The sequence below is a fragment of the Haemorhous mexicanus genome, chromosome 5, assembly GCF_027477595.1.
Source record: "Haemorhous mexicanus isolate bHaeMex1 chromosome 5, bHaeMex1.pri, whole genome shotgun sequence".
NCBI lineage: Eukaryota > Metazoa > Chordata > Aves > Passeriformes > Fringillidae > Haemorhous > Haemorhous mexicanus.
In genome coordinates, this window is record NC_082345.1 from 8,330,884 (window position 1) to 8,357,617 (window position 26,734).

The 26,734-nt window shown below is 40.6% G+C and overlaps 1 protein-coding gene across 2 annotated transcripts in view; it reads right to left on the minus strand.

Moving 5' to 3' along the window:
• LRP6 (LDL receptor related protein 6) overlaps nucleotides 1–26,734 on the minus strand; it is a 121,271-nt gene that overhangs the window by 65,241 nt on the left and 29,296 nt on the right. For both annotated transcript variants that reach the window (XM_059845799.1, XM_059845798.1), the window contains exon 3: nucleotides 7,922–8,119. In XM_059845799.1, the coding sequence (XP_059701782.1) occupies nucleotides 7,922–8,119 (198 nt within the window). The remainder of the gene's footprint in view (nucleotides 1–7,921; nucleotides 8,120–26,734) is intronic.

Here is a 26,734-nt window from a genome sequence, read left to right on the forward strand (position 1 = left end):
TGCTTGGCAAAAACATCTTCTTGTTTGAGGTGGGTTTATCCTTTGCTCTAAGTCATAAAAACCCCCTTCTAAATAACCTACCCTTTGCTTCCTAGGTTATCCAGTAAGACTGGCTCAGCAATTCTTTTCTTCTACATCAAAACTTGCTTCCATCTCTATTCCTTCTTCAGATTCTACATTCAAAAATCTTTCTGCTAAGCATACATATTTGTGAGACTTTCTTGTCAAATTTTCATCCTTCCCAACAGGAGAAGGTGCCTCTCACCTCCAGGGTGGTTCACAAGCACCCATACAGGGCTGGGGAGCAGAGAGGTCTCCACATTCCCAGCCCTAATGGGTTCCAGGTACAGCGCTGCAGGTGCAGTTGGGCTGATGGGAACTGACAGCTCCTTGCTGGCAGCCTCACTATCAGGCCAGGCTTCACTGCAACAAGTGACAGGACAGCAAAAGGCTCCCCACCCTATTCTCCTTCATCAAGTTCCTTGGTTCCTTCAGACTGCTGCACTTGTATCATTAGTCTCGTTTAAGAGACGCCAGAGACAATGGGAAAGTGAGAGCTGGGGATAAGGAGTAATGTTATTCATTCAGGAGACATCTCCAGGGCCTCAGCAAGATGCAAATTGGCTCTATATTAGATGGAACTAAGCACACACTAACTTTAATAATCTTCCCTGCACCAGGCATATAATCACATAAATTTGCTTTAAAAATCTGGATGGTGATTGACATTTAAAAGGCCAGCATGTCTGCTGAGTTGGCTGGGAGGGAAATGTGTAAAGGGACAGCAGAGAAGGAAAGTGAGGAGAGAAACAGAGAGAAAAGAAGCAGTTTCCACAGAAATTAAATTCAGTCTGTGTTGAATATCATGATTTCCCAAACACAACTATTTATCATCACAGTAATCAGAAATGCCATGACAATAAATATTTGCTATGGTAGAGTTTTCTACTGTCTGGAGAAAATAGAGATTTGATTTAAATATATTCACCTTTGTTCTATTCTTATTCTGTTAGAGAGTCCTGTGAAACACTTTGTGAAGATTAAGGAAACAAACAATAAACAAGTTAAAGCAGGAATTACAAAAGGAGCTACCAAACTCTGAAATAGAATAGATACATGCAACTTTATAGACAGTCTATCCACTTTTATATAAACAATGACAAAAAAGCTTTTGCTTGAGGATAATACGAATTTCAGATGACAAAGTTCACTTGAAATGAAAATTAACAGCAAAATGACCAAAAAACATTAAATTCATATCTTTTATTTTAACCAGGATTTCCTCAGTCTGCCTTTATTTCTTTTTCAAGTAATACTAGTGTTCAAAGCTATATTATAGCTACAAAATTTAATAATTCAGTTCACCAAAAGAAAGCTAACAATAATCAAGATAATTTGAATTTAAAATATAATAAGAATTACTATTTTCCCCCCTAGAATATTACCAGATGTTTTATATCCAAGCATAACAGCATTTCTCCATAAAAGTTAACAAGTAAACACCATCCATGAACCAACTGCCTTTTATTCTTGCTGCATTACAGTCTTCTATTCTCAAGACCTGATCAGAACACCTGCAGAAAACCTGGGGTGCTTGAGATGTTCTGGCCTGTATGTCTCTAAACCATTCACACTCCAGCTTCACAACAGGAAAACTCCTTTCACGTGACCCCTGAGGCTGCCTGTGTTCAGTCTCCAGGACAAGGTGCAAGCATTTCTGACATTTATGTTTCACTTCATTTCTCCAGTGTCCCTATGGGCTATCCCATACCTATTACCATCTCCCAGGCTATCAGAAAGGGGGGGAGGGAATCTGCTTTTAGTGCTCATCATATTAAAGAAAGCATATAGGAGGTTTGCATGAAGCAAATTAAAATATTTTAAACAAAACCTTATTTACCATCTACAGAATGCTTAATGCTTTGAGTATTAACAAAATTGCAGGAATTGCACATCTTCAGCTTGTGACAAGTAGAAATGTTAGCAAGTGGCCAAAGCACTCAGAGCATGAATCAGATGAAGCAGGATCAAAGACTAAGATGCACCCATAAAATACCACATGAGGGATGCCACAGGGAGGGCAGGGAGCTCTGGTTCCCTCAGCTCACAGGATCTCCTCTCCTGCCAACCTAACAAAACATTTGCAACACAAACTCAAAAAAGTAATGCATTTTTATGTATTTTTACCATGAATGCTTGTCCAAATATTCCTATCAGAAGACAAACCTTTTAATTAGCTGAGAAAGTAAGCAAGAAACATGATTTGTGGGATATAATGCTCTCTTTTCAGAGAGCATTATATCTGTTTTTACCTTTTGCCACTTCTTTAAGCCACAATTGCCACATGTTTCCAGAAAGAATATATAACAAACAGGTCTAGCCATAGCCATGACATATCAAATCCCACCTGCAATGAAAGTCTGAAAAAGTCAATCAGAAATCAAATTACAGTTGAAAAATGAAGCCATTCTGTGGGTCATTTTTCAGGCAAACAGATGTTTTGAAGCTCCAATTTCCAGCATTTTTGTTTTCAGAAGTACCTTGGGGAAGAACCAAGAAATTCAACCTAGCTCTATGTCCAAATAATCTAATTAATTCTGTTTATGCAGCATTCTCTAGCAGTTTTAATTAGGGCATTATTTGGCTTCTGCACTGGCCTGTGTTGGTGAGGTATTGAACCAGGCTTCTCACCATTGACTGGTTCTTCTTCATTGCTTGCAGGTGTTAAGCAATTTTATCACACAGAAATATACAGAAAGATATAAACAGAACATCAGATTTTATACCTTGTACATAATGTTATGTACTGTACACATTATAGGCAAATAAGGAAGAAATCCTCTTTTAAATGCAGGGGTACAGCAATTTCAGTGTTTCAACACATCTGCAACTAATCATCTGGCAGACAGACATGAGCTGATGCTTGAAAAGAGGAACTAGAAAAAAAAAATCAATGCTCAAGTGCAAACTTAAGACATTCACCTCCTGCAAGAGCTTCCCAGCTTTCTGACAGTTGCTGAAAGTATGTTTTCTTACAGTGGCCTCAAAAACCATCTCATTAGCACAAACACTTCCTGGGGGACCTTGTAAGTGCATTTCCCTTCAGCCAGTAACGTGTTAACTTATTAATTAGAACTGCTGCTGCAGGGTAAAGGAAGGGGAAATTAATTCAAGAACTGCTTTAGCAGGCCAACCTATCTTGGGGACTCTACTCACAGGAGAGCTGTCTGCATTTCAGTTTTGTTTAATTAGTCCCACGAAAAGCAACTGCTCCCTCTGATAAGAGCAGGGCAAGAGCTGCAAAAAAACAAAACCACCTCTTCTATGCATCAATTTAGTTCTGTAATGATTGCATCCTGACATGAAAAACTGTTCATTCCTTTCTCTCACTGGCAAATCAAGGGCATTAGTCATCAAGTTCTTTGCTCTTCGTCTTTATTCTAATGAGCCCAACACTGGAGCAGCTAGGGCTAGTAAATCCCAGGGCTAGCAGGTAATGAACCATAATCATCCCTGTAAAATTTGCTAGAGAGGTTTTCTCACGAATTTATGAGTCTACCACATATTTAACTGAGTACTACTGCCAGAGTTGTCATGCACACTGCTTTAGTGGCTCACTGTGACTCCAGTCCTACTGGAAGAGGTGACAAAAACTCCACCAAACCCCAATAAACAAGGCTTATCATTTGTTTCTCTCTCTACATAATCCTCCCACCAGCCTATTGTACTCTTCCACTTTCCAGACCCCTGCAAACAGCAAGTAAAGGATTCATGTCTGTCACGTACCTGGGGTGGGGCAGCCCTGGGTGCACAGACACACTGGGAATGAGAGGCTGGAAAGCAGTGCCAGGGAAAGGGACCTGGAGGGGGTCCTGGGCAATGGCCAGGTGGACATGAGGCTGCAGTGTCCTGGAGCCAGCAGGGACAGCCCTGTCCTGGGGGCATCAGACCCAGCTGGGCCACAGAGGGATTGTCCTGCTCTGCTCTGGGGCAGCCTCAGCTCGAATATTGTGTGAAGTTTTGGGTGCCACAATATCAGAGAGACATTAAACTACTAGAGAGTGTCCAAAGGAGGGCACAAGGATGGCAAAGGACCTTGAGGGGAAGCGTGTGAGGAGCAGATGAGGGCACTTGGTCTGTTCAGCTGGAGGAGGCTGAGGGCAGACATGGCACTCACAGCTTCTGCTGAGGGGAAGAAGAGGGGCAGGCCCTGAGCTCTGCTCTCTGGGACCAGGGACAGGAGCCGAGGGAACGGCTGGAGCTGGGGCAGGGGAGGGTCAGACTGGATGGCAGGGAAAGGTTCTTCCCCCAGAGGGTGTCCGGCACTGCCCAGGCTCCCCAGGGAATGGTCACGGCCCCAGGGCTGCCAGAGCTCCCGGGAGCATTTGGACACCGCTCTCAGGGGTGCACAGGGTGGGATTGTTGGGGTGTCTGGGCAGGGATTGTTGGGGTTGGACTCGGTGATCCTTGGGGATCCCTCCCAACTCAGGATATTCCATGATTCAGATCAAAGTACTTCTCTGAGACATAAATCTTAAAAGTTTTAATTCTTGTGCAGTGTCAGGTGTAGAGAGCTAATATTCAGAATATAAGAATAAAAGAACAAAAAAGTTTTAGATTTCTTACAGATTTAGAAATACATCATCAATTTCTAGAGAGAACTCCTCACAAATTTTAGATCTCTGAGGTCTGAACTTCAATATTTTAATACTGTCTGTGATGCCAATTAAAATATTTTCCTATTTACACTGCATTTTTTCATTTTCCAAACCACAAAGTCAGTTTTCTCTGAACTGTTTGAATTCTTTTTTATAGAAGGATGTTACTTCCTACCAAATTTTTCTCCCAAAGCAATTAAAACTTATGCCATGCTACTTTACATGAAGCTTTTACAATTGCTTACCTGCTAAAGACTCTTTCCCACCTCCTGTCATGCAACAGTAAAAAACTTGACAGACCAAATCTTTACTCATCTACTTCCTTTTCTATGTTACCAAAACTATCCAGATCTAGAAGACACAATTTTTTTGAAGATAAATGTCTTTCAGTAACCCATTTGCCTTTTTCATTTCAATAGGGTCAATTCCAGAAGCATATATATTCCAAGACATGCTGACATTACATAAGGCATCAGAAAAACTAGTAACACTTTGCAAGGATAAAAGAACCTGTTCTGATCGAGAGAAATTTAGAAACAAAAAAATTCCAAACCAACTATGTATAAATATAAAGCAGCAATTTAGAAAAATGGTCTAAATATCAAGAAAAAAAAAAAAACCACCAGAACTGGCAGTTTCTAAATAAATCTGAGTCTGGTTTAAGTTAGATTAGGCACTTGATAATGATCTTGTTCTCCTCCACCCTTAACTCTTCAGGAAAAAACCCTAACTGATAGCCCTCTTAAGAGGTGGTGGTGGATAACTGTAGGTGGGGTTATTTGTTGGTTCCTTTTTTTTTTTGAGGAGGTAGAGATGGCTAGGAAAAAAGACTAAAGGCTTTGTGGATTTGGGTTGGTTCAGTGGGGTGATTTTTTCCACTGAAAAGGCAAATCTAAAAGGCTTTTGATTTGGCTGAAGAATTAGAAACTGTGTTTTCTTTTCTAGTATTAGTGAGTCAGTTACTGAAAAAGATGAACAAAATAATTAAGAGAGAAAATATGAATTACATTTGTAAAATATCATATTGAAAAAGCTGAATTTGTTGGATAGCCAAAAGACAGTATCTACACAAAAAAACCCCAACACTCTGGACAGCCCCAGAAGATCTTTTTTCTTAATACAGGCAGAGGCTAAGAGGTCACAGCAAAAAAAAAAAAAAAAAAAAAACCAAAACCATAAAATTCCACTGTAGAACACCCTAACTTCTGCAGTTCTTTTTTTCCCTCCTTATGATGTAACTGCAAAGAATAAAAAATGAAACCAAATGCCTAGATACAGATGTTGACTGCTTTTTGAATCTTCAGAACTTTCTCACATGCCTAGGGAAAAACAGGTGCTGTTAGAATTGGTTTGTGCCTCTGAGTGCTTAAGGGAAGTCAAATATGCTTTCCTTTCTAGGAATGACTTTCCTTTCTGCCCCTCAAATAGTAATATATTAGCATACTGCCACGACATATTCCTGATACTGAAATGTATGAATTTGAAAAAGAAACTTAACCTAAAGCATTGGACTGATTTGGTTTTTATGGCTGCATAAGAAAGAATTAGTAGATTTAAAAACCTAAATTACTTGTCTATACAGGTCTTTATGAGAGGCTTAAGTAATTCCAGAGAATTTACCGTGGAATGAGATGACTGCTGGGACTCAGGTGATTTCAATTCTGTGCCATGAGGCAGCTGTTGGACGCAGCTGTGTATGCACAGACAAGGCTGGTCAGCCCCTTGCACCAAGAAAATTCAGCACCTCCTCAACCTCATTCCCCAGGTTCACCCATGGCAGACCAGGGAATAAACACCATGAAAATAAAAACAGAATACCAAACCTAAGTATATTTACACCACTGTGCAACAGATCACCAGCAAGAGAGAAACTGCAAAGAAGTCAGTAGCAAAACAAGATTGAAAAAGCAGAGCTGCCAGCAGGAAACACTGATGTAGCTCTGGAATAAGAAAGGCTGGAGACACCAGATAAAATTAAAAATACTCAAATTTCTACTGTATATGATAATTTGTATCCTTTGCTCTCCATTACTTGAAAACTTATGTGACAATCTTCTTTTTTGAGAGAATCTCTAGGAAATATTTTTCTCTTTTTGGTTCTAAGTTTTCTTTCTTGTGAAACAAACAGCAAATGAAGGACTACTTCAAAATAGATATCCACAATCCATGTTTTGAATTAACCAAGCTAGTCATAATACTTATATCCAAAGACACAAATTTAAAACTGCATCCAACTCCAGGTACTTTCCATGAACCATACTGCATGAACTTGTGATCACTTAAAAGGCAGAAATTAGGAGAAAAGTGATGTAACCTTTCAAAGCAGCATTACAAAGACATTGTGGAGATCAAAATAAGTATCACAAGAAGACAGTGGGCATGTTTCATGCATGTTGCCTGTGGTCCTACTTGCCAATCCACACAAAAGAATGATCTTACCAATAGAATTAATTACTTTATGTCAAATTAACATTTGTGGTGAAAGGTGGGCAAGTCCCTAAGAGGCCAGAACAAAGAGCATAAGAAAGGATATTTCACACCCATCTAAACTAGCTGAAACATCAAAAAATAAGCAAAACAACCCCACAAAAATCATCTCTCCATACAACACCTTGGGCACAAGCTGTGATTTATTTGTGTGTGCAAGCAGTACTTGTCAAACTCATCTAATGAAGAGAGTCATCATCTGAATTAGAGATAAACACATATACACAAAGTACCAGTTATACCCTTAATTAAGAAGTAGGCATGATTAGATAAATAAGAATCACTTCATTGCTATAAATCTATTCAAGGAAAACAGTAATTTCAACATAGCTCTCCTTTAAGGACTGTTTTCCACTAATTTCCCAGCCTCTAGGATTAATGAAACTGAAATATTAATAGATGATGATCCATTTTCTCATACTATCTTCTGCATTTCTGAATACCACAGCAACACTGCACAGAAGACCTACTGAAAAGAGACAATTTTGCTATGTAGTCTTACACTATTAAGAGCAGGATATGAGGATTTTTTAATGGAACTGGTTCTGAGAAAAGTCTTTGGGAGAGTTACAGGATACCCTGAAGAGGAGGACACATTCCACTTCACAGTGCTGGAAAGGTGAAAAGAAAGGATAAAAGTTTCTGACAGCACTGGTTTGCTTAAAATTTTGTGAGTGCTAACATGACAATTTGCTGCAACAGAGATTACAATATTGCTTAGGCAGAATCTTCTAAGAAAATCCCCACATTACACCCATAAACCAAAAACTTCTTACCTATGACTTCCATCCAGATTTGATTTGTGGATGAAATTCAGTTTAGCATCTGCCCAATAGAGCTTCTGTTCCTCATAATCCAGCGTCAGTCCGTTCGGCCAATAGATGTCCGTGTTAACGATGATGGAGCGGCTTGAGCCATCCATCCCAGCTCGTTCTATCTTTGGTGCTTCTCCCCAGTCTGTCCAGTACATGAACCTGCAGTTATTTGAAAAGACAAAACACAAAAAAAGGTATAATCTACAACTTTCAGTACAGACAAAGGCACTCTCTGTTCTGCAGAGACAATGTCTGTGGAGCTCTGCTCTACTGGGTAAGGGGCACATACCCTGTGAAACAAAGAAAGGTTACTTTACAAAAAGCTGAAGAAAAACAACTTAAGACAAACCCACAGTACCATATCAGGTTGTACTTCCATATGTTCCTTTCTTTCCTTGAGTTAACTGAGAAAATTGGAGATAGCCAACAGATCTTGACAACCATTTCAAAATTCATCATTTAACAGCAAAGGCAGATATTACAAATTGTCATAAAAGTACAACAGCTTCTCTCATGTGCGTCAGAATTTAGGGGGCACAGAAGAAGGTGTGCAGACTTATAGCAGACATAGTTGCATGTGATGCAGTGAAGCAGTTTAATGGAAGATCAATTCATGTCCTTTTATTTCCAGAGAAATTCTGAGACAAGCAGCTAAGTCAACATGTTTAGAAGCACAGCTTGCATCCAGTAACTGAGAAAAAACACTCTGTAAAATCTTTTAAGACTGAGCAAGCAAGTTTTAAAATACGTAACATGCATCAATTTTTAAACACTACTTAACAAGTAGTGGGGAGAGGGAAGCTACTCAGTTGCATTTAAGATTGAGGCAAAGCAAGGGAAATCACTTTATTTTGGCTGGAGACTAGCAGGGGTAAGAATATTTGTCCTTTTTCTGCAGGTGGTAGAAAATGGATTTACTATTGCCGGTTGTTGACAGAATGCATAACTAAACTGAAGTAACACAGAATATAAACAGATCAGCCAAAGTGCATCCATGGTGCTTGCTCTGTTTCGTTGTTGCAGTTGGAACAGACTACTGTCCTAAATTGCTTCTCATAACTTCATGACATCTGCCAGCACTACCTGCTTGTATCTGTGCTCCAAAGCCTGGCTCAGTCAAAACAATCCAGATTAGGAAAGACCTGAAGCCTTTAATCAAACTCAGATCATCACACAACCACAACAGGTCAGTATATGGTAGCCACATGTGAAGAGGCCTAGCCACTCATCCTCTAAAGAAAAACAAATGTGCAACACATTTAAAAAACACTTGCAGTTGCAGTTATTCTTGGCAAAGATTTATTCTTATTCTTATTAAGAGTCAAGAAATTCCATGTCATATCTTCCCCCTTAGTTCATGTCTACAGTGTGCTTGTTTTAATGTGCAGCAAAATCTTTGGACAGAAATGCACCTGATAAACACAAATATTGTCCTATTTGACCCAAGTGAGTCATTCTTTATGGAGCAACACGTTTATCTTAATGCAGAACACAAAAATATCTGAAGAGAACATGGGAGATTTCTGCAGGCATAAACAAGTGCCTCAGATAAACTGGTTTTTCATCAGGAAGAAGGAGAAACCCCAAATAATTTTCAGATAGGTAGCACAGTAGCAAGGCACCTGGTCAAGCCATGCAATAAGAAATCACACTTGAAAAAAGAAATGTTCAAAAAAGTCAGGCAGCATTTCACCAGTCAGCATGTGAAAAAGAAAAGGGAAAAAGAGAAATTTACTTTTAACTTTTTTAAGACAGCCCTGCTTTGCCCCAGCTGTCAAGTCTTAGTCTTCCAAATCAAGGTTAATAGGTTCCAAGGCTCTGACCAGCCTGCTGGACTGATTTTTTTGGCTGAAACAGCCCATTAATTGCTGTACAGCCTCATATTCTTCCCTGTCTCTCTCTCACCTCTCATGCATGCTGCAATTACTGAAGCAAAAACAGGTAAAGGTAGTTTGGTAAGAAAGTAAAGGTTCCCAGACATCACAAAACCAGCCCTATTTCATTTGTCAAGGGGAAGACACACACACACACAGAACTTTAAGGCTTTAAGATTCAGTAATATTTCCAATCAGCTCCAGTGACCTTTGTGCACTTAAACAGTTTGGGTTTTTTCACTATCACGTTTGTTTTCCTCCACCTTTCGTGAAAGTCTGTGGGTTTTAATGTCTCCATTAAAAATCTCTGGAACCAGCCATGCTCCAGCTAATGACAGCCATGCAGACAAGGTAAGGGCCATTGTCCCTCTTCCCCCATGCTCTTCACACACATTTAGTTATTTCAATTTAAATTAAAAAAAAAAAAAAAAAGGCAAAAAGCAGCACCCAAGCCCATAGAATAGAGCAAAATATTAAATGTCTGTGCTAAATCATCTAATTATACCTTGCAATACAAACAAAATCCAGGAATCTAGATTTTAATTTTACCAGCAGAGTCTGTAAATGGTTGTGAACTGTTACAAAATCTAAAAGCAAAAGAAAAAAAAACAACAAAGTGTATTTCTTTTTATATGTGCTTGTAACTTTCAGTATTACAGAGTCATGCCCCTCTCCAAAGACTTAAGGAACATCAAGTATTTGATATACATTTATAGAAGAGAGGAAAGTTCTTAGACTTAAATAAAAAAATATTAGTTGGTATTTTGTTTGACTGTGGCTGAAATGTGGTTTATCTTAAAGTCTATCCCATCACTAAAAATTACAACAAATAGAGAAAGAGTTTTGATAGTTTTTCCCTACAAACTGTTTTCTATGCCTCTTTAAATTTAGCATTTTTTGGTTTTTGCATTCTGGTGCATAAGGTGAATCCAGGCAATAAAACTTCCTTCTAAAAGGCCACTTTGCACTGTATAGTTGTAACTTCACAGTTTTGATTTGCCTCAAATAGAAGCTTTTGCCATAGGAAAACAAAAACCCATCCAAACAAAAGGATGAAACAGCATGTCACAATTCATTCTGCTTGATGAACAAATCTAATACATAACAGAGCTTTTTTTCAAAAAGCCCATAAAGTCTAGGCACTCTGATGGCAGAATATCCCCCATCCAGAGAAGGAAGCTCACAGACTACCAATGCCAAGATTACATGCTGTAATTCAGCAGTGATTTCCAACAGTAAGCAGAGAAGGAGAGAAATTTATTGCCAGCATCCATCAGCTTTGCAACTTTCTGATCCACAAGTGTTCACTTTCCTGAATGTTACTCAGCTGCTTAACTAGGGCAGCTAATTATTTGGTGAGGTCCTTTATAGTGAAGGCCCCAACTCTGCAATTATGCTTCGTTCAGGGCCCTAAGAACTTCTGAGCTCTACAGGGAGCTGCCAAACTTCAGAGTTTGCAGCAGCCTCCGTGGAGCTCATCAGCTCTGCAGTGGACCCTGTGAAACACAGCCTGCTCCAGCTCCAGCACCAACAGGACTGGCACTCCTGTAACCAATAAATACACAGTTAAACACCAGGCACTGGAGTAGTTCAGGAAAACTATGCACAATAAATATGTTTGGTTATTGAAAATAGCTCTTGACTCGAGAAGAAATGTTCAGGAGTTTACAAAACCACACTTGAATCAAGCAACCCTCCAGGTAGCTGAATGGAGACTCTTTCTGAGGCAAGTTCACAAAGGGAGGAAAACTGCAATCCAGAAGCACACAGCAGCAATGAAAGACACAAAAGTGGATTTTCAAATAAGGGGACTAGAAGTATCACAGGAAGGTTTTAATAACAAGTTTCTCAACACACTGCAAAAGTCAGAAAATATTTTCAGTCCTCCAGGAAAAGTAAAAAATGTACATATAAATTAAATATGGAAATAATTCTTCATAAAAGAGAGAAAGAAACATCCTTTGGGGATACAATCAAGACAAACATGAGAGAAAATATGTTTTTAGCTAGCTGAGAACTGTGGTCTTTTACAATAGCTTGTCTCTGTAAATAAGTATATTAGTTGATTGAATAGATTAGTTGAATGTAATTTTCAGAGCTGCTTTACAATAATATCTTATGTTAATATTCAGTGCAGTCAACATAATTTTCTGTGCCAATTACCCTATCTGCAGCCTTTTAGTTGCCTCTACACTATTCTTGCACATACTAAGAGCAGCTATGTGAGGAATGGATGTGAATTAAGCAGGGAACTGTTAACACCCTAACACAATATTTTACTTTTTACCCTTGTTTTGGGTTCAGAAGCCAAAGGGTTCCCAACAGAGCTGCAGTTTCCCACTTCAGGCAGACATGGCTGGCTCTGAACCACCTGCCTTAAGCATTGCTATGTACACTGGACAAAATCAAATCAAGATTTCTTACACTGAAAACCAAGGCTTTTTTATTTCACTCTTCTGCAAGGCATCAGTGTGTCTAGTAAATGACTAAACAAGCCAGATGTGCTGAAAATACTTGATGAGCAAGCACCAGTGGGCCCAGCTGTGCCTCTGCCACTGTCCCCACCCTGACCCTCCACCCCATCCCTTGCACCTCGGGGAGGGTGGAGGATGAGCACAACCCCACAGGTGCTTGGATCTCAGCTACTGAATTCCACAGCCCAGATCATCAGCATCAAAGCTAGACAGGGGTCTCTGTGCAATGCCTGGAACACAATGACCTGTGACAGGGACATCTCAATATGGCATCACTGCTCACACAGCAGGAACCTGTGCAGGAACAGGGGTCATTGTGCATAAATTACTGCAGCCTCTGCAGCTCACTTGTCAGGGATGCTAAAAGACTCGACTGACAAGTGGGAGAAACCCATGTGTAAAATTCCATGTGTAAGTCTCCTATACACAGCAGGAAAAGCTCTACTGGGACTTATATTTTGTAAGGCATATAAATATTTTGCCCAGTACACTCTATACTGGTTCCCTCAAGATGAAGATGCTGCTCTAGTGATAGCACTTTAATGCAAATGTCTGCATTTATCCTAGGACATCAGGCAGGATCCTAATCAAGCCAAAGCCATCTGTAACCAGAATGGCAATGTGAGGATTTCCACTTTGGATCTGGTTTTACTCCATACTCAGAACTTATCTAGCAGGAGAAATAAAATCATCACCAGAACTTCCCTTTTCTTGGAATCCATTTCTAAAATGAGGGATAAATGCAAACATTCCACTTTTGGAATGAAGAAAAGCTGTGATGAAGAGATCAAAAGGTGATGCTTTGTCTCTAGATCAGTATCAAGAATGAGGTATAAATCTAGAAGGAGGTTTTGTAGATGGCATTCATAAGCCCTGGAAATAATGCTTTATAAAAGCCACTGAGAGTCTTTAATAAGAAATCAACATACAAGCATAAACTTACATGATATTCTCATTTCATAATCAAAAAGGAAAAACATCAGTCTTCAAGTTAGTTACCATTGCCTCTGTTTTCAGGTATTTCAATTTAAAGAAAATGCTGGGCAATCTAACAAAACAGATGAGAGATTGTTTTTCATTTTCACCCAGTCATTTCTAAGGCTCTGTAGGAAGTAAGGTTTGACTAGGCTGTCAAACCAAACATACACTGATGCACTGCAGAGTCTCATGCATATGGTTGTCCTTTTGGCCACAGATCCCCAGGAAAAAGAGAAAGATATTCATTAAAAAACAAGAAGCAGCTATTTTTTTTCTGAATGCTCACAAAGGCAGAATTTCAATTGTTTGAGCAGGTGGAAAGGTCTCCTGCTCCTTGAACTTGTAAATTAACCTTTGCTATCTCCTGACACAAAAGGTCTCATGACATGCCTTCCACAGTTAGGAAACAAAAGCCATTTCTTGGTTTCTCCCAGAGCAAGCAGGAAATAAAGCTTGTCAAAACTTAGCAGCATTTGAAAAACAGTATTTAAAACAACAATTTTCCCAGTTTATGCCAAAAAAAAAAATAGAGAGGAATACAATTTCTTCTCTCTGCTACCGATTAACACCATCCCTAGACCCTTGCTGACCTCAAGACAGAAGCAAGATCCAAATGTGCTTTGGAAGACTCCAGCCAGCCCCTTGCACAGGAGCCACTCCAGATATTATACACCAGATCCTGCCAAGTTCACACAGCAGGTAAGCCAACAGAAAAACAAAACATAATTAATGGAAGAGGAGATGGACAAAATAAGAGAAGAAAATTCCTAGCCTTCCAATGTACCTTGGTTCTTCAAATATAACAGGAAAATAGCGGAAAGAAAACCAGCTGGCAGATTTTCAAAAAACCAAGCACACAAACAAAAATACCATAAACCAACAACTGTGACAGTCTCTCAGGAGGCCAGGAGAGAAGCTGAGCCAGGAACATGTGCTGGATAACTCTGCAGGGCTGAGGAGTCTCACAGAGACTCCAGCATTGCCCAAGAGGAACCCACATACACAGTAAGACACCTTCCAAGTAGTTCTTAAAGAACCTGCCAAAAGGCGCCGATCTTTATGCACCTGTGACCTGAACAAAATTGTGAAAGCTAGTACAAAAGAATATTTAGCTACATTAAAACCACAAGTGGGAGAAAGCAGTGAGAAAATGGTGGGATCCCAGTTCTTCATATTTCTCAGATAAAATTTAACTTCTTTGTACAATGAAAAAAATCTGTTTCTTTACAGGGACTTGCACTAAAAATATAAACACTTGCATTGCACATATTTAGTTGGTAAATGAGGATTTAAAATTCTGTAATTTCAAAGAGCTTTGGGTTGAAACTTGACAAGTCAGCTACTACAATAATTTTTCACTTCTTGCTTTTTCAGCTCAGTCATAACCAAACTTGTTTCTTATACTTAAAAAACAAAAAACTGGGAGAACTGTTCTCCATATCTCCCTATACATCCTGGATGCAGGAAGGGCAGAAAGATTTTTCCCTATACTTGTATCTTAAACTGAAGCCCTAGAACTTCTAGAATTGAAGCCCCTGAACTTCTCCATGGCAAGAGAGCACAGTCATTTATGCTAGTTGTGTTGCTCAGTGAATGAGGGCAAGAGATAAAAATCTGCCACTTGGCATTCTGAGCTGTTTCTCAGAAACAACAATCTAGGCATACCCCACTGCGGTGCAAGGTTGGAGTTATGAACTCCTCCATTCCAGGTACTCCACAGACACATCACCTAGACCCAGCAAACAGAACATACTTTTATAACCATCCCAGAAATCCTCAATGCAGAGTCATCTTACAATGAGAACAGTTTTTAACCATGACCACTCATTCAACTTCACTCACTGATTTAATGGATGTTTACTCTGAGTCCCATCAATCCAGCTGCAGTTCATCTTAACATCAGAGGGTACCTGTGCTAAAACATGGATGGGCAGGATGGCACAGCCAGGAACAAGAGAAGACTAGGTCAAAAAAGCTATCAGAGATACAACCTGTCTACCACCAACTGAAATTGGGGAACAATATGTTCAGTATCATGAGATCTTTTTGCAACTTTTCCTCTGTGAGATTTCTTTTTATCATTCCAAGACTTTAATCAGTAAAATATCTCCTTGTTATACAGCTCCTCTATCAGTACACACCTACCAATTGGATGATTTTCATTTTCTTGATTCCTGACTCCTCCAAGAAGCCCTACAGAACTTTAATGTTCTGCCAAGCCATGCTGAATTCTACCCTCCATATCACATTTCAGCATCCTGCTAATTCTTTTTTCATAGTTTTCATCCTATTGTCTGCTATGTAAATCAGGCTTACTTACATGTAGCCATCATTCCTTAGGCTTCTTTAAAAATTCAATTAACTCACGTCATCTAAGGGTTCAGTACATTTTCAGTGCAGTTCCTGTCCTTGTGATTTATCAGTTTGTTGATATGGAAACCAACCTGATGCCACTTTGATCTTTCACCAGAATCACTAAATCACTTATTCTCTTGTAAGAAAGTGGCACACACCAATTAATCATTTCACACCACAAAAATACATGAAATATGGCCTTGTTTTTAACCAAAAGCAACACGATATTCATTATAAAACAAACCACCAAAAAAGGGGGTGGGAAAAGGAGAGATTTCTCTATAGCAGGTAAGAAAAACAGAAATAAAGGGATGCATTGTAATTAATGCATAATGAGACAGGTTACATTATACAATATTTGGTTAGAGACCTAATTCTGGAGATACAGACTTGACTTTTATTGAGAAGAAACTATGTTTGCCCAGAGCATTTAGAAAGGTCCATGAAATGTGGTCTGAATACTGGCCAAAGGCTTTGTACTCAGATGGAACAAACATCACTTCATTTCTACACTGAAAACATTATTATAAAATAATAATAAAATAATGTTATTATAAAGTAACTGAGATGTTTGAGACTTCACTCAAGCTTTTTCTAGGTTAGGTTTTGCTAAAAAGGAAGTAAGAATGCTTCTACTTTTCCATTCCTACTGTAAACAGCTAAATATTAAGTACTTGGATTCAATTTTTATGGGAAAAGTGGCTATGCATTCTACAGCAACTATTACACACCAGGAATTCTGAAGTTAAAAATGAATTAACACAGCTTTAAACCCAGGTCATTAGCTTTTCTCCCTACAGGTTTCTTTTGCAGGTCACTCACAGCTCTTCAAGCAAGAGCCACTTGCATACAAATTGCTTCCAGCACAGAGATACATCAAAAGTGGGAAAAATTTCCAAATCTTTGCCCTAATACAGGTCTCATTCACAAAACGTCTCCTAACAAGACACACAAAAAATGCCCACCAAATATTACACTAAGGGAAAAACCCCAAGTATGTTTCTAGTCACTCAAGTATAAAACTCATCCTAGTTTAAACCTTTCACCTCAAGCCTGAATTGCTCAGTAGGAAAAAAAAGTGCTGATAATTTGCCATCAGCTCACAGAATTTAAGAAAATTATACTAAATGCTGTTAAAAGGTTTTTACAAAATACAGGCTGCTTTCAGAGAAATGTCCTTCCCTGTTTTTCTTACAGCATCTCGGGGGGGGGAGAGGGGGAAAGTACCACATTTTGAGCAATTTATTTAGATAAAAGAGCAAGTTTTGAAATGCAGCTGCTTCTTGAGGGCAAGTGAGAAATGGATAGTACAGAAATGATATCATGATATACTAAAAATCTTAGGGGGGGAAGTCTACTTTTATTTAGCAACAATGTGGGGAACTACTCCATACATAAGTGGCCTCTACAAATTGTCTATCTTACGTAAAATCAGAGATTTTCAACATCAGCATAACCCCCAGTTTTCTTTGTGTACAACTTTGATGCTGTCAGAAGCATAAAGTAAGATTCCAACAATATTTTTCATATTTAAACATTTAAATAATGTTTCTTTCTTGCCCAAGAAATACTTTACCTATAAAGTGATCCTTCTGTTTGTAGTTGCTTTTGTCACTCAAGGCTGCCACTTTTCCAACTCTCTCCTGCATCAATGTGAAGAGCTGATACAGAAGGGCCCAAAAGCTTCTCTCCCTACTGCTAGCTACCTTCCTCTGCTCTTACCCCATTCCAGATCTCTCCAAAGAGGTGAGAAAGATGTGTTGATGACAATTCAACAGGAGGAAAAAAATGTAGAGATGCACAGAAAACCCCAAAACAGTGATGGTACCAAAGAAGCCCACCTAGGTCAAATCACTTATCTTGTTTTCAAACCATGCAAACTTAACAAAATTTATCTAGTTCAAAGCTTTTCCTGCAGAAGATAATAACTTCAGTCATTTTATAGAAAAACTCATGCAACTATTTTAACAAAACAATGTAATTGTTCTTTGAATTTAACTTGCAAAGCTGTCACATTAAACAAAACACTAACTAGATATAAAGTAAATTGGAATGTGACAAAAATGAACAGGCCAAAACTAAATAAACATCTTTTCTATATCTAAATATACTGTGAATTTACAGTTCAGTACTTTAAAGATTCACTGTTAGGTATGAAAACCTTTCTAGTATAAACTGTGTTATATTAGAAAGCTAGAGTAGACCCTCTTATTCAGCTGTAAAATGCCCCCAAGTTTTTCATGTAGGAATAGAAAATGCCAACTTTAAACACGTGACTTAATCTCATGTAACGTCTGTTGCTGTGTTTTCACTCATTACAGTTCATCTGTTAAAAAATGCAAAACAAATGGCACAGCGAAAATAAAGAGTTGGGAAAATTAAACTAAAGCACAGCAAAATCCAATATGCACAGGTGGGGAAAATCTCTTACTGCCCTGAACCAATGGGAGACATCTGCTTGCAGAAATTGAGGAGCACAGAAGGAGTCCAGGCACTAACCCTGTTTGAATAGGCTGCAAGAGGGGAGTTCTAACAGTGCCTCTTGTACTGTGCTCCTTACAGGTCCTGTATGCTTTAGACTTTTAAAGGAAAAAGAAAAAAAATGACACCCACCAAGTTACAGCCTGCTCAAAAGAAAAAATAATGTCTGTTACATTTGTGGTTTTAGTTATTTTGTGGGCACAGAGTACAATGACTGGTAATTTATTTTGTAAGAATAATATATATTCACTGTAATTTACACTTTGGAACAGCCCACTGGAGATACCACCACTATGGGTCACCATCCATGGGGAAGGGGAACAGCCACCTCCCCACAATATGCAGGATTTAAACCAATAGAATCCAAGAAAAGACATTTCTGCTTGTATGCAGATAGTCCTTGTTGCAAATTGCTTTTTTTTTTTTTTTTTTAGCTTTCACTTTGCTCTATGGTGAAACTCACTGCTTCATTTAGTGGGAATCTAACACATTCAGAAAGGCCCTGCAGAGAGACCTGGACAGATTTAAGAGCAGGGCAATCACCAGCCCTCTCAAGTTCAACAAGAGATAGTGATGGATCCTTCAGCTGGGGTGGGGCAGCCCTGGATGCACGGACACACTGGGAATGAGAGGCTGGAAAGCAGTGCCAGGGAAAGGGACCTGGAGGGGGTCCTGGGCAATGGCCAGGTGGACATGAGGCTGCAGTGTCCTGGAGCCAGCAGGGACAGCCCTGTCCTGGGGACATCAGGCCCAGCTGGGCCACAGAGGAATTGTCCTGCTCTGCTCTGGGGCAGCCTCAGCTCGAATACTGTGTGAAGTTTTGGGTGCCACAATGTAAGAAAGACATAAAGCCATTAGAGAGTGTCCAAAGGAGGGCACGAGGATGGGGAAGGGCCTTGAGGGGAAGCGTGTGAGGAGCAGCTGAGGGCACTTGGTCTGTTCAGCTGCAGGAGGCTGAGGGCAGACATGGCACTCACAGCTTCTGCTGAGGGGAAGAGGAGGGGCAGGCCCTGAGCTCTGCTCTCTGGGACCAGGGACAGGAGCCGAGGGAACGGCTGGAGCTGGGGCAGGGGAGGGTCAGACTGGATGGCAGGGAAAGGTTCTTCCCCCAGAGGGTGTCGGGCACTGCCCAGGCTCCCCAGGGAATGGTCATAGCCCCAAGGCTGCCAGAGCTCCCGGGAGCGTTTGGACACCGCTCTCAGGGGTGCACAGGGTGGGATTGTTGGGGTGTCTGGGCAGGGATTGTCGGGGTTGGATCCTTGTCTGTCTGTCTGTCCAACTCAGAATATTCTGTGAAAAGCTGGTACTACTGATGCCTTGTGAAGACTGATCTAGAACAGAGGCTAGATGGAATTAAAGAATAAAGTAGGTATTTATTAAAAGGCCTCAATGGGTAGACCTTGGGCAGTACAAGAGCCCAGCCAGGGCTACACCAAAGAAGAACCCAAAATGGTCACAAAATGCATGACCGATCATGAGATCTCTCACTTTTATCAGTTCTGCTCCATTATCATATTGGACTTAATTGTCCAATTATAGCTTTAGGTTATGAAGTCCCATCCTGCTTATTTTTCTCTCTTCATCCTGCCACTGTTTATGCTCTTGGGCCCAACATTTGGATCGGTTGTCCTTGGTCCCCAGCAAGAGAAGGAATTGTTTTGTCTCCCTATTCTGTGAAGAGAGCTTACTATACCTTAATATGAAGCTCAGAACTACACACTAAAGCAGTACAGAACCTGAAAAACATAAAAGCTAAAACCTGAGGCATCGCTACTGACAATCTTGTATTAAAAACATCTTGATACAACCCCCCAGAACAACTGCTCTTCAACAGCAAGTGAGAGCTAAGCAGAAGAAATGCAAACTTATTGATTAGCAATTTAATTCAGAGAAATAGCATTTCCCAGTATGTAAACTTGTGTCACATTCTGCCCTGTAATCTTTATGCCAGGCAAGATCAACCATTCTCTAAAGTACAACTGCAACAGGAAAGCAACAGGAGAGGTGCTGGTATCCACCACCACAGAACTCCTTCCTGACCACTCACACACAAAGGTGGGCTGCAGTCCTTTTTCCACCACAGAATTGCATTAGTGGGATGACTGAGTGGAAGGATACAAATTGTCAAACTTCTCACCCCTCAACCCACACTTTATTTAGTATTGCTCTCCCACTATACCCCTGTTACACCCAAAAGCAGATGTTTTAGCGCTTGGTGTTCCTCTCCATTATAAATTGTTTCTCAAGCTGACTGAACACAGCATCTATTTGCCATCAATCCAAGTCCACCAAGCAACCATGATTCACTCTCTTGGAATCAGGACAGCATTAGTACTGTTTTATTGAAGAGGACAAAGCATTTGTATTCCAAAACTCTTACAGTCACAGCCTTCAGATTTGTAACCAAGCTATAACTTACTGCGTAACTTATAGTTTTTGCAGTATATTATTTCTGTCTGAAAGTGAAGTATGATTAATACATCTCTGTTCTGGTTTTTCCTTCAAGCTTATATCTTTCATGGAATTGTGTAACATGCTTAGCCAGTGCTTTAGAAAAACACAAACAAAATCCCACATAATGTGTGCATATGTATGGATGTTCTTCTCCTCAGGAGCTGAGTTTATGTCCACCAGTGATCAAATCAAATCTCAAGTGCAACAATTTCTAAAAACTGACAGCATACACTTCCAAAAAAATCGCCATTTGCTCTACATTTAATTTACTCCTTTCATATCAGGTCCCCTTTTAGTCTGTCCATTCCATGGTCTGCTTCAGATAATACTTTCCTTTGTTATAAGTCATGAACAGTAATCCCTTCACGGTTGTTATCCAATTTTACCAAAGGCTTTAATCTGCTTTATTGACAATAACTCTTTAACTACTCTTCTCTGAACTGAATTGTAGCAAAATGGATCTCCAGTTCTGCAACTGAACAAAAAACCCCTAAAACCCAAACAAATCAACAAACAACCCAGAGTTTAGAATTACCACTGAGGACAAAATTATGTTCAGAAAATTAATTATGTGAAGCAATTCAAACAGAGTATTTCTAATAATATACACAAGTGGTAGCCACAGTAATAACTTCCCCCAAATGTGTAAGAAATATAGATGGTTAATTGATTCAAAAGAAACTTAACTCTTAAAAACCTTGCTCTTCTTCTGTTCCGTGGACTGCTCTGAACTGCCAGGATAGATTGGTTTTCTGGATTAGCAGTGAGGAGACAGAGGACCAACCCTTTAGATAACAAATGGCACAGGGACCTATGACACAGCTAGGTGACCAGACACTCAGAGACAGCAGTGACAGCCCCCAGATTTTCCTGCTCTTAGACTGAGAGGGTATAAAAGGCCAGGGTCTCCCCTTTGTTCAGGGCCTCAGAGGCATCCAACTCCAGCTGTTACTGCACCAAGAGAAAATTATTTTAAGGACTGACACACATGACACTGTGCTATGGGAAACCTGGTCTGTCTGCGTGACTGTGGGGCTGCAGCTGAAGGAGGTTTGGTCTGCCTGGGTGAGTGTGGGGCTGCAGCTGGAAGGAGGTTTGGTCTGCCTGGGTGAGTGTGGGGCTGCAGCTGAAGGAGGTTTGGTCTGCCTGGGTGAGTGTGGGGCTGCAGCTGAAGGAGGTTTGGTCTGTCTGGGTGAGTGTGGGGCTGCAGCTGAAGGAGGTTTGGTCTGCCTGGGTGACTGTGGGGCTGCAGCTGGAAGGAGGTTTAGTCCCAGCTCAGGTGGTGCAAGAGCAACTGCCAGAGTGGTCCTGGATGGTCTAACAGGGAACTTCCCTTAACACCAGCCACTAAGAGCTCGATAGAATCACACCAATTGTATAAAAGGGATGGCTAAACCACAAAGTAACTCTGTTCCTTGGTAGGGGAAACAAATGCATATTTAGCTTAACTTTACTAATTAAAAATGCAAGAAAACAGGCACTGCAGCTTAGTCACAACATAAGGAAAGAAAATTGACAGCAGTAGATACCTCCTAAAAGTTTCTTCTAATCAACTCCCTTCCCACACCAGTAACAATGCCAATCCCTAAGTCACAACTCAGTATAATGAAGAAAAGGGGTAGGGGGTATCAAGGTACTTTTTCCCCCTCAAGTTTAATTTACTCATTTCTGCATCAACTGAGTGAGCTGACATTACTTGCTTGAGAAAGGGCTTTTCCAGTGCAGCAAGAATTCATTCTGTAAACAAGCCCTTTTCTAGGATAGTATTCAATACCATGCTCTGTACTCAAGGAAGCTAAGAAGCTGAAATTCCAAGTAATACATCAAATTACAGGGTTGTACATACTGATGACTTTATTATCCCCTTAAGATTTTCAGTATAAAAATCTTCTCAGAGCTCTTCAGTGCTCCTCTACAGTGGGCTGCAATGCCTAAAAGAAGATTTTCTAAAGCAAATTCAGACATCAGTGCATAACAACCATAAGGACTCCTATTAAAAAGGAGATGGGGAGATTCCACACCCTCTCTGGACAATCTGTTCAGTGTTCAGGCACTGCCCAGGAAGTTCTGCCCCATGTCCAGGTGGAACCTCCTGGCATCAGTTCCTGCCTGTGGCTCTGGTGCCACTGCTGGGCCCCCAGAGCAGAGCCTGGGCCCTGCTCTGCTCCTCCCTGCACACAGGGACACCCAGGGCTGAGGGCCCCTCTCAGCTGGGGCTCCTCTCCAGGCTGGACAGCCCCAGTTCCCTCAGCCTTTCCTTGTCAGGGAGATGCTCCAGGCCCTAAATCATCTCTGCAGCCTCTGCTGGCCCCACTCCAGGAGCTCCATGTCCTTCCTGTCCTGATGATCCCAGAGCTGGACACAGCTCCCCAGATGTGCCTGCCAGGGCTGAGCAGAGGGGCAGGATCACTCCCTGACCTGCTGGCACTGCTCTTCCTGCTGCACCCCAGGGTTCCAGTGGCCCTCTTGTCCCCCAGGGCCCTGCTGGCCCAGGGACAGCTCGTTGTCCACCAGGTCCTTCCCCACAGAGCTGCTCTCCAGCAGATCAGCCCCATGCCTGTACAAGTGCTTGGGGTTGTTCTGCCCAGGTGCAGGACCTGCATTTGCTCTTGTTGAATGTCAGAGGGTTTCTCTCTGCCCATCTCTCCAAGCTGAGTCCCTCTGAAGGGCTGCACAGCCCTCAGAGCTGTCAGCTGCTCTTCCCAGCTTTGTGCCATCAGTGAACTGCTGAGGAGGCATCGACCCCTCAGACAATCCCTGATGAACAAGCTAAACAACACTGAGCCCAGAACAGAGCCCTGGAGGACACCACTAGTGACAGGCCTCCAGCTAGACTCTAGGCCACTCTTCACAGCCCTCTGGGATCTGCCACTCAGCCAGTTTTCAGTCCACCTCACTGTCCACCCACCCAGCCCACATTGCTGGAGTTTGGCAGTGAGGATGTCATGAGAGGCAGTGGCAAAAGTCTTGCCAAAGTCAAGGCAGACAATATACACTGCTGCACAGCTACCATCCAAGCAGCTGTTTCACTGCAATCAGGTTGGTTAAACATGACTTACTTCTAGTGAACCCATGCTGACTGCTCCTGATCACCTTATCTTCCATGTGGACAGAGGTACCCTCCAGAACAAGGCATTCCATCTCCTTTCCAGGAACTGAGGTGAGGCTGACTGGTCAATAGTTCCCAGGGCCCTTCTTGCCCATTTTGAAGACTGGAGTGACATTTGCTTTCTTTCAGTCCTCAGGTACTTCTCCTGATCTCCATGACCTCTCCAAGGTGATCATGAGTGGCTTCACTATGATCACCTTGGAGAGGTCATGGAGAAAGCAAGATGGCCCTCTTGTTCAGTCTTTTACATCACATTAAGAAATTGTCTAATAAACTCACATTTATGGTGTTTGCTTTATTGTAGGGGCATTTCAGTTTTTCAATTCAGTTGTTAAATGTTAAACTATAGTAATTTTTCAGAACAAGAACATACATTTTTTCCTCCATCATTTTTACAGTCCATAGAAGCAACTGCACTCAGCAAATCTGGCACTGAAACAAATAGTTATTAATTATAAATAATCAGAGTCCTTTGAGGGTAAGTGGCATTAATCACAAGGTCCAATTTTAAAACCCAGTTTCAAAGGGTGAGCTCACCATTTAGGCTCCTCAAACAAAGGTGGAAAGAAGTAGCTTTTTACAGAGGTTGTTGTAGTACTGCTCTGACTCAGCCCAAGGAAAAAGCTACCCTGCTCCAGTGACTGTAAAGGCAATTGAGGTGGCTGTAAAGGGAGTTGAGGTGGCCAGATCAACTTAGACAGCTGAGTACCTAAGCATGACAAAATAATACCTCCCCTCAAAAACTGCTTTCTGACTGTCAAACAGAAGTAGGCATTTCACTGTCATCTAAGCATTGCTTAGCTGTCACTGCAGTGGAACAGCATGTGACATTTAAAACTGAAGTATCTGTGTGGACAGAAACACCTAAGAAGAGTAAGATCACAATGCTGCCACAGCTGAAAATCCTCATCTACCTTACCAGCTACCCACTGCGGAATGACTGGAAGAGAACAGGAAACTCAAGGCTCCAACCATGTGACCCAGGATGTCAGCCTTATTGAAAGCTGTCAAAACAAATGTTCCACCAAAAATGTCAGTTTTGATGAATCAGCATTCCAACTAAAATAAATAGTCAGATAATTCTACACCAACTTCAACTAACTGAAAATCATTTAATGAAAGCTTTGGCTCTTACTTCACCATTTAATGCAGTTTATATGATTTATCTCTTCATTAAGAAAAGATAAATCATAAAATTAAGACAGGCACCTCTGTTTCTTTATATACAACTCAAGAGCACATTAGTACCATGCTTTTTTACAGTCATAAGGATGCAGCAATGGCAAAGAATGCTTTTATCACAAACATTCCTAGAGTTCATCTCAGAATCTCCCAAAGCATTCCCCTAAGTGTTTACACTAATTCTAGGTTTTGAAACACATTTTTACTTTTGCCTTTCTAATTCATCTAAACTGTTTGACAAGCAGTGCTGTTAGAATGAGTATGTAACACCACAACTGCTGCTCCACACATTTTGAAACAATCACAAAAGGCTGGCACAGCTTTGGCCCAGGCCTATCCCATTCAGGCAGAGAGAATCTCAGTACCTCTTCCAGCAGGAATCTGCAGGAGTGGAAGACAGGAGAAAGAAAAACAGAGAACCATGTTGTGCTCACAAACCAGCTAAATAACATCAAATGTCTTGAAAAAGAAAATAAAGTCAGAAATAGTGATTTGCTCAGGATTTGTCATCAAAAAAACCACCAAAACCACAATACACCACACCAAGAAGAATCAGAAACAAAATTCTCAGTTATCCACCCCTTGAAAAATGTTGTAATACACAGAGTATCTGCTCAGTGATACACAAATCACTCACTCCATTCAACTATAGTGATAAGGCAAACTGCGCCATTACTAAAACTCTTGTCTTTTAATATTACACCACTAAATATGTGATGCTTTTGTAAAGTTACATGTTTGTAACTATTGCCATTTCAGGGCATACAGTCTTCAACTTAATCAGTACCTAAACATTCCTTATCTAAAGAAGTAAGTTCTGAAGCTCAAATGATGCAATGCTACCATATACAGTTATTATTTTCTGCACACTGACTTCCTTGTGTAAACCAGCTGCTGGCATTTTCAGAAGGATTATGCTGTCTGGATGCCTGATACTTTATATCATGGCCCACTCTGCTGCTAATCACAGGAGCTGAGCATTCATTATACCAAGAGTTACACACACAAACCTTCCTCTGCGACATCATCTAGTTATCTATGCAAGCAGTTTGACAGTTTTTAACTTAAATTAAATAGCATCTCACCCTCAACTAAAATATTGAGTTGCAGTCAGAAAACATTCATTTCCTGACTTCATTTCCCAGATTACATTTAGACCTTTACCACACCAAAACCTCGCAGCCTGCGCCCTTTTGGGTGACAAACCATCAATTAAATGCTCCCTTAAGCAATTGTCTATTTAAGGCTTTGTGCTGTGATGTGATTTTTAAGCTGTCATTGATATAAAACCACTACCCACCAACTCAGAACCAAGTGCACGTGACAACAAATGCCTCCAAGTGGGCCCTGGTTCTAGCCCAGCAGCCACCATTTCCATGTGTTGGTGTAACATTACTCACAGAAACATTCCACAAATCACACAGCTAAGTGTTTCTATGCAAAAAAGAACCTACACATAAAAAAAAAGTGCCTAAGTCTCTGTGAAAAGTACTCCCAGTAGAGTACATTTACCTCACTCACAGTCACCGTGGCAATGGTCACAGATTTTATTACTGAAAATACACATCAAAATACCAATTCAATCAAATGGTACTTTTCTTCTGGCAGCAACAAAAGTTTGTCTCTGGGATCATTCAGCTTACTTTTGCTGACACGTTTTGCCCATTTTTGTGCTTCCAAAGAGAAATAAAATAACTGCCTCTCTAAACAAATTCATCCAATGCACTCTGGAACACGTCAAGAGTGACACAGACAAAACACTACAATGCAGACTAAAAGGCTGAAAGAGCAGAGGGAACTCTTAGAAAGTGATTGGCAAAAAAAAATATAAAATATAAAAGTTTGCTTCCTCTTATGATATGTGAAA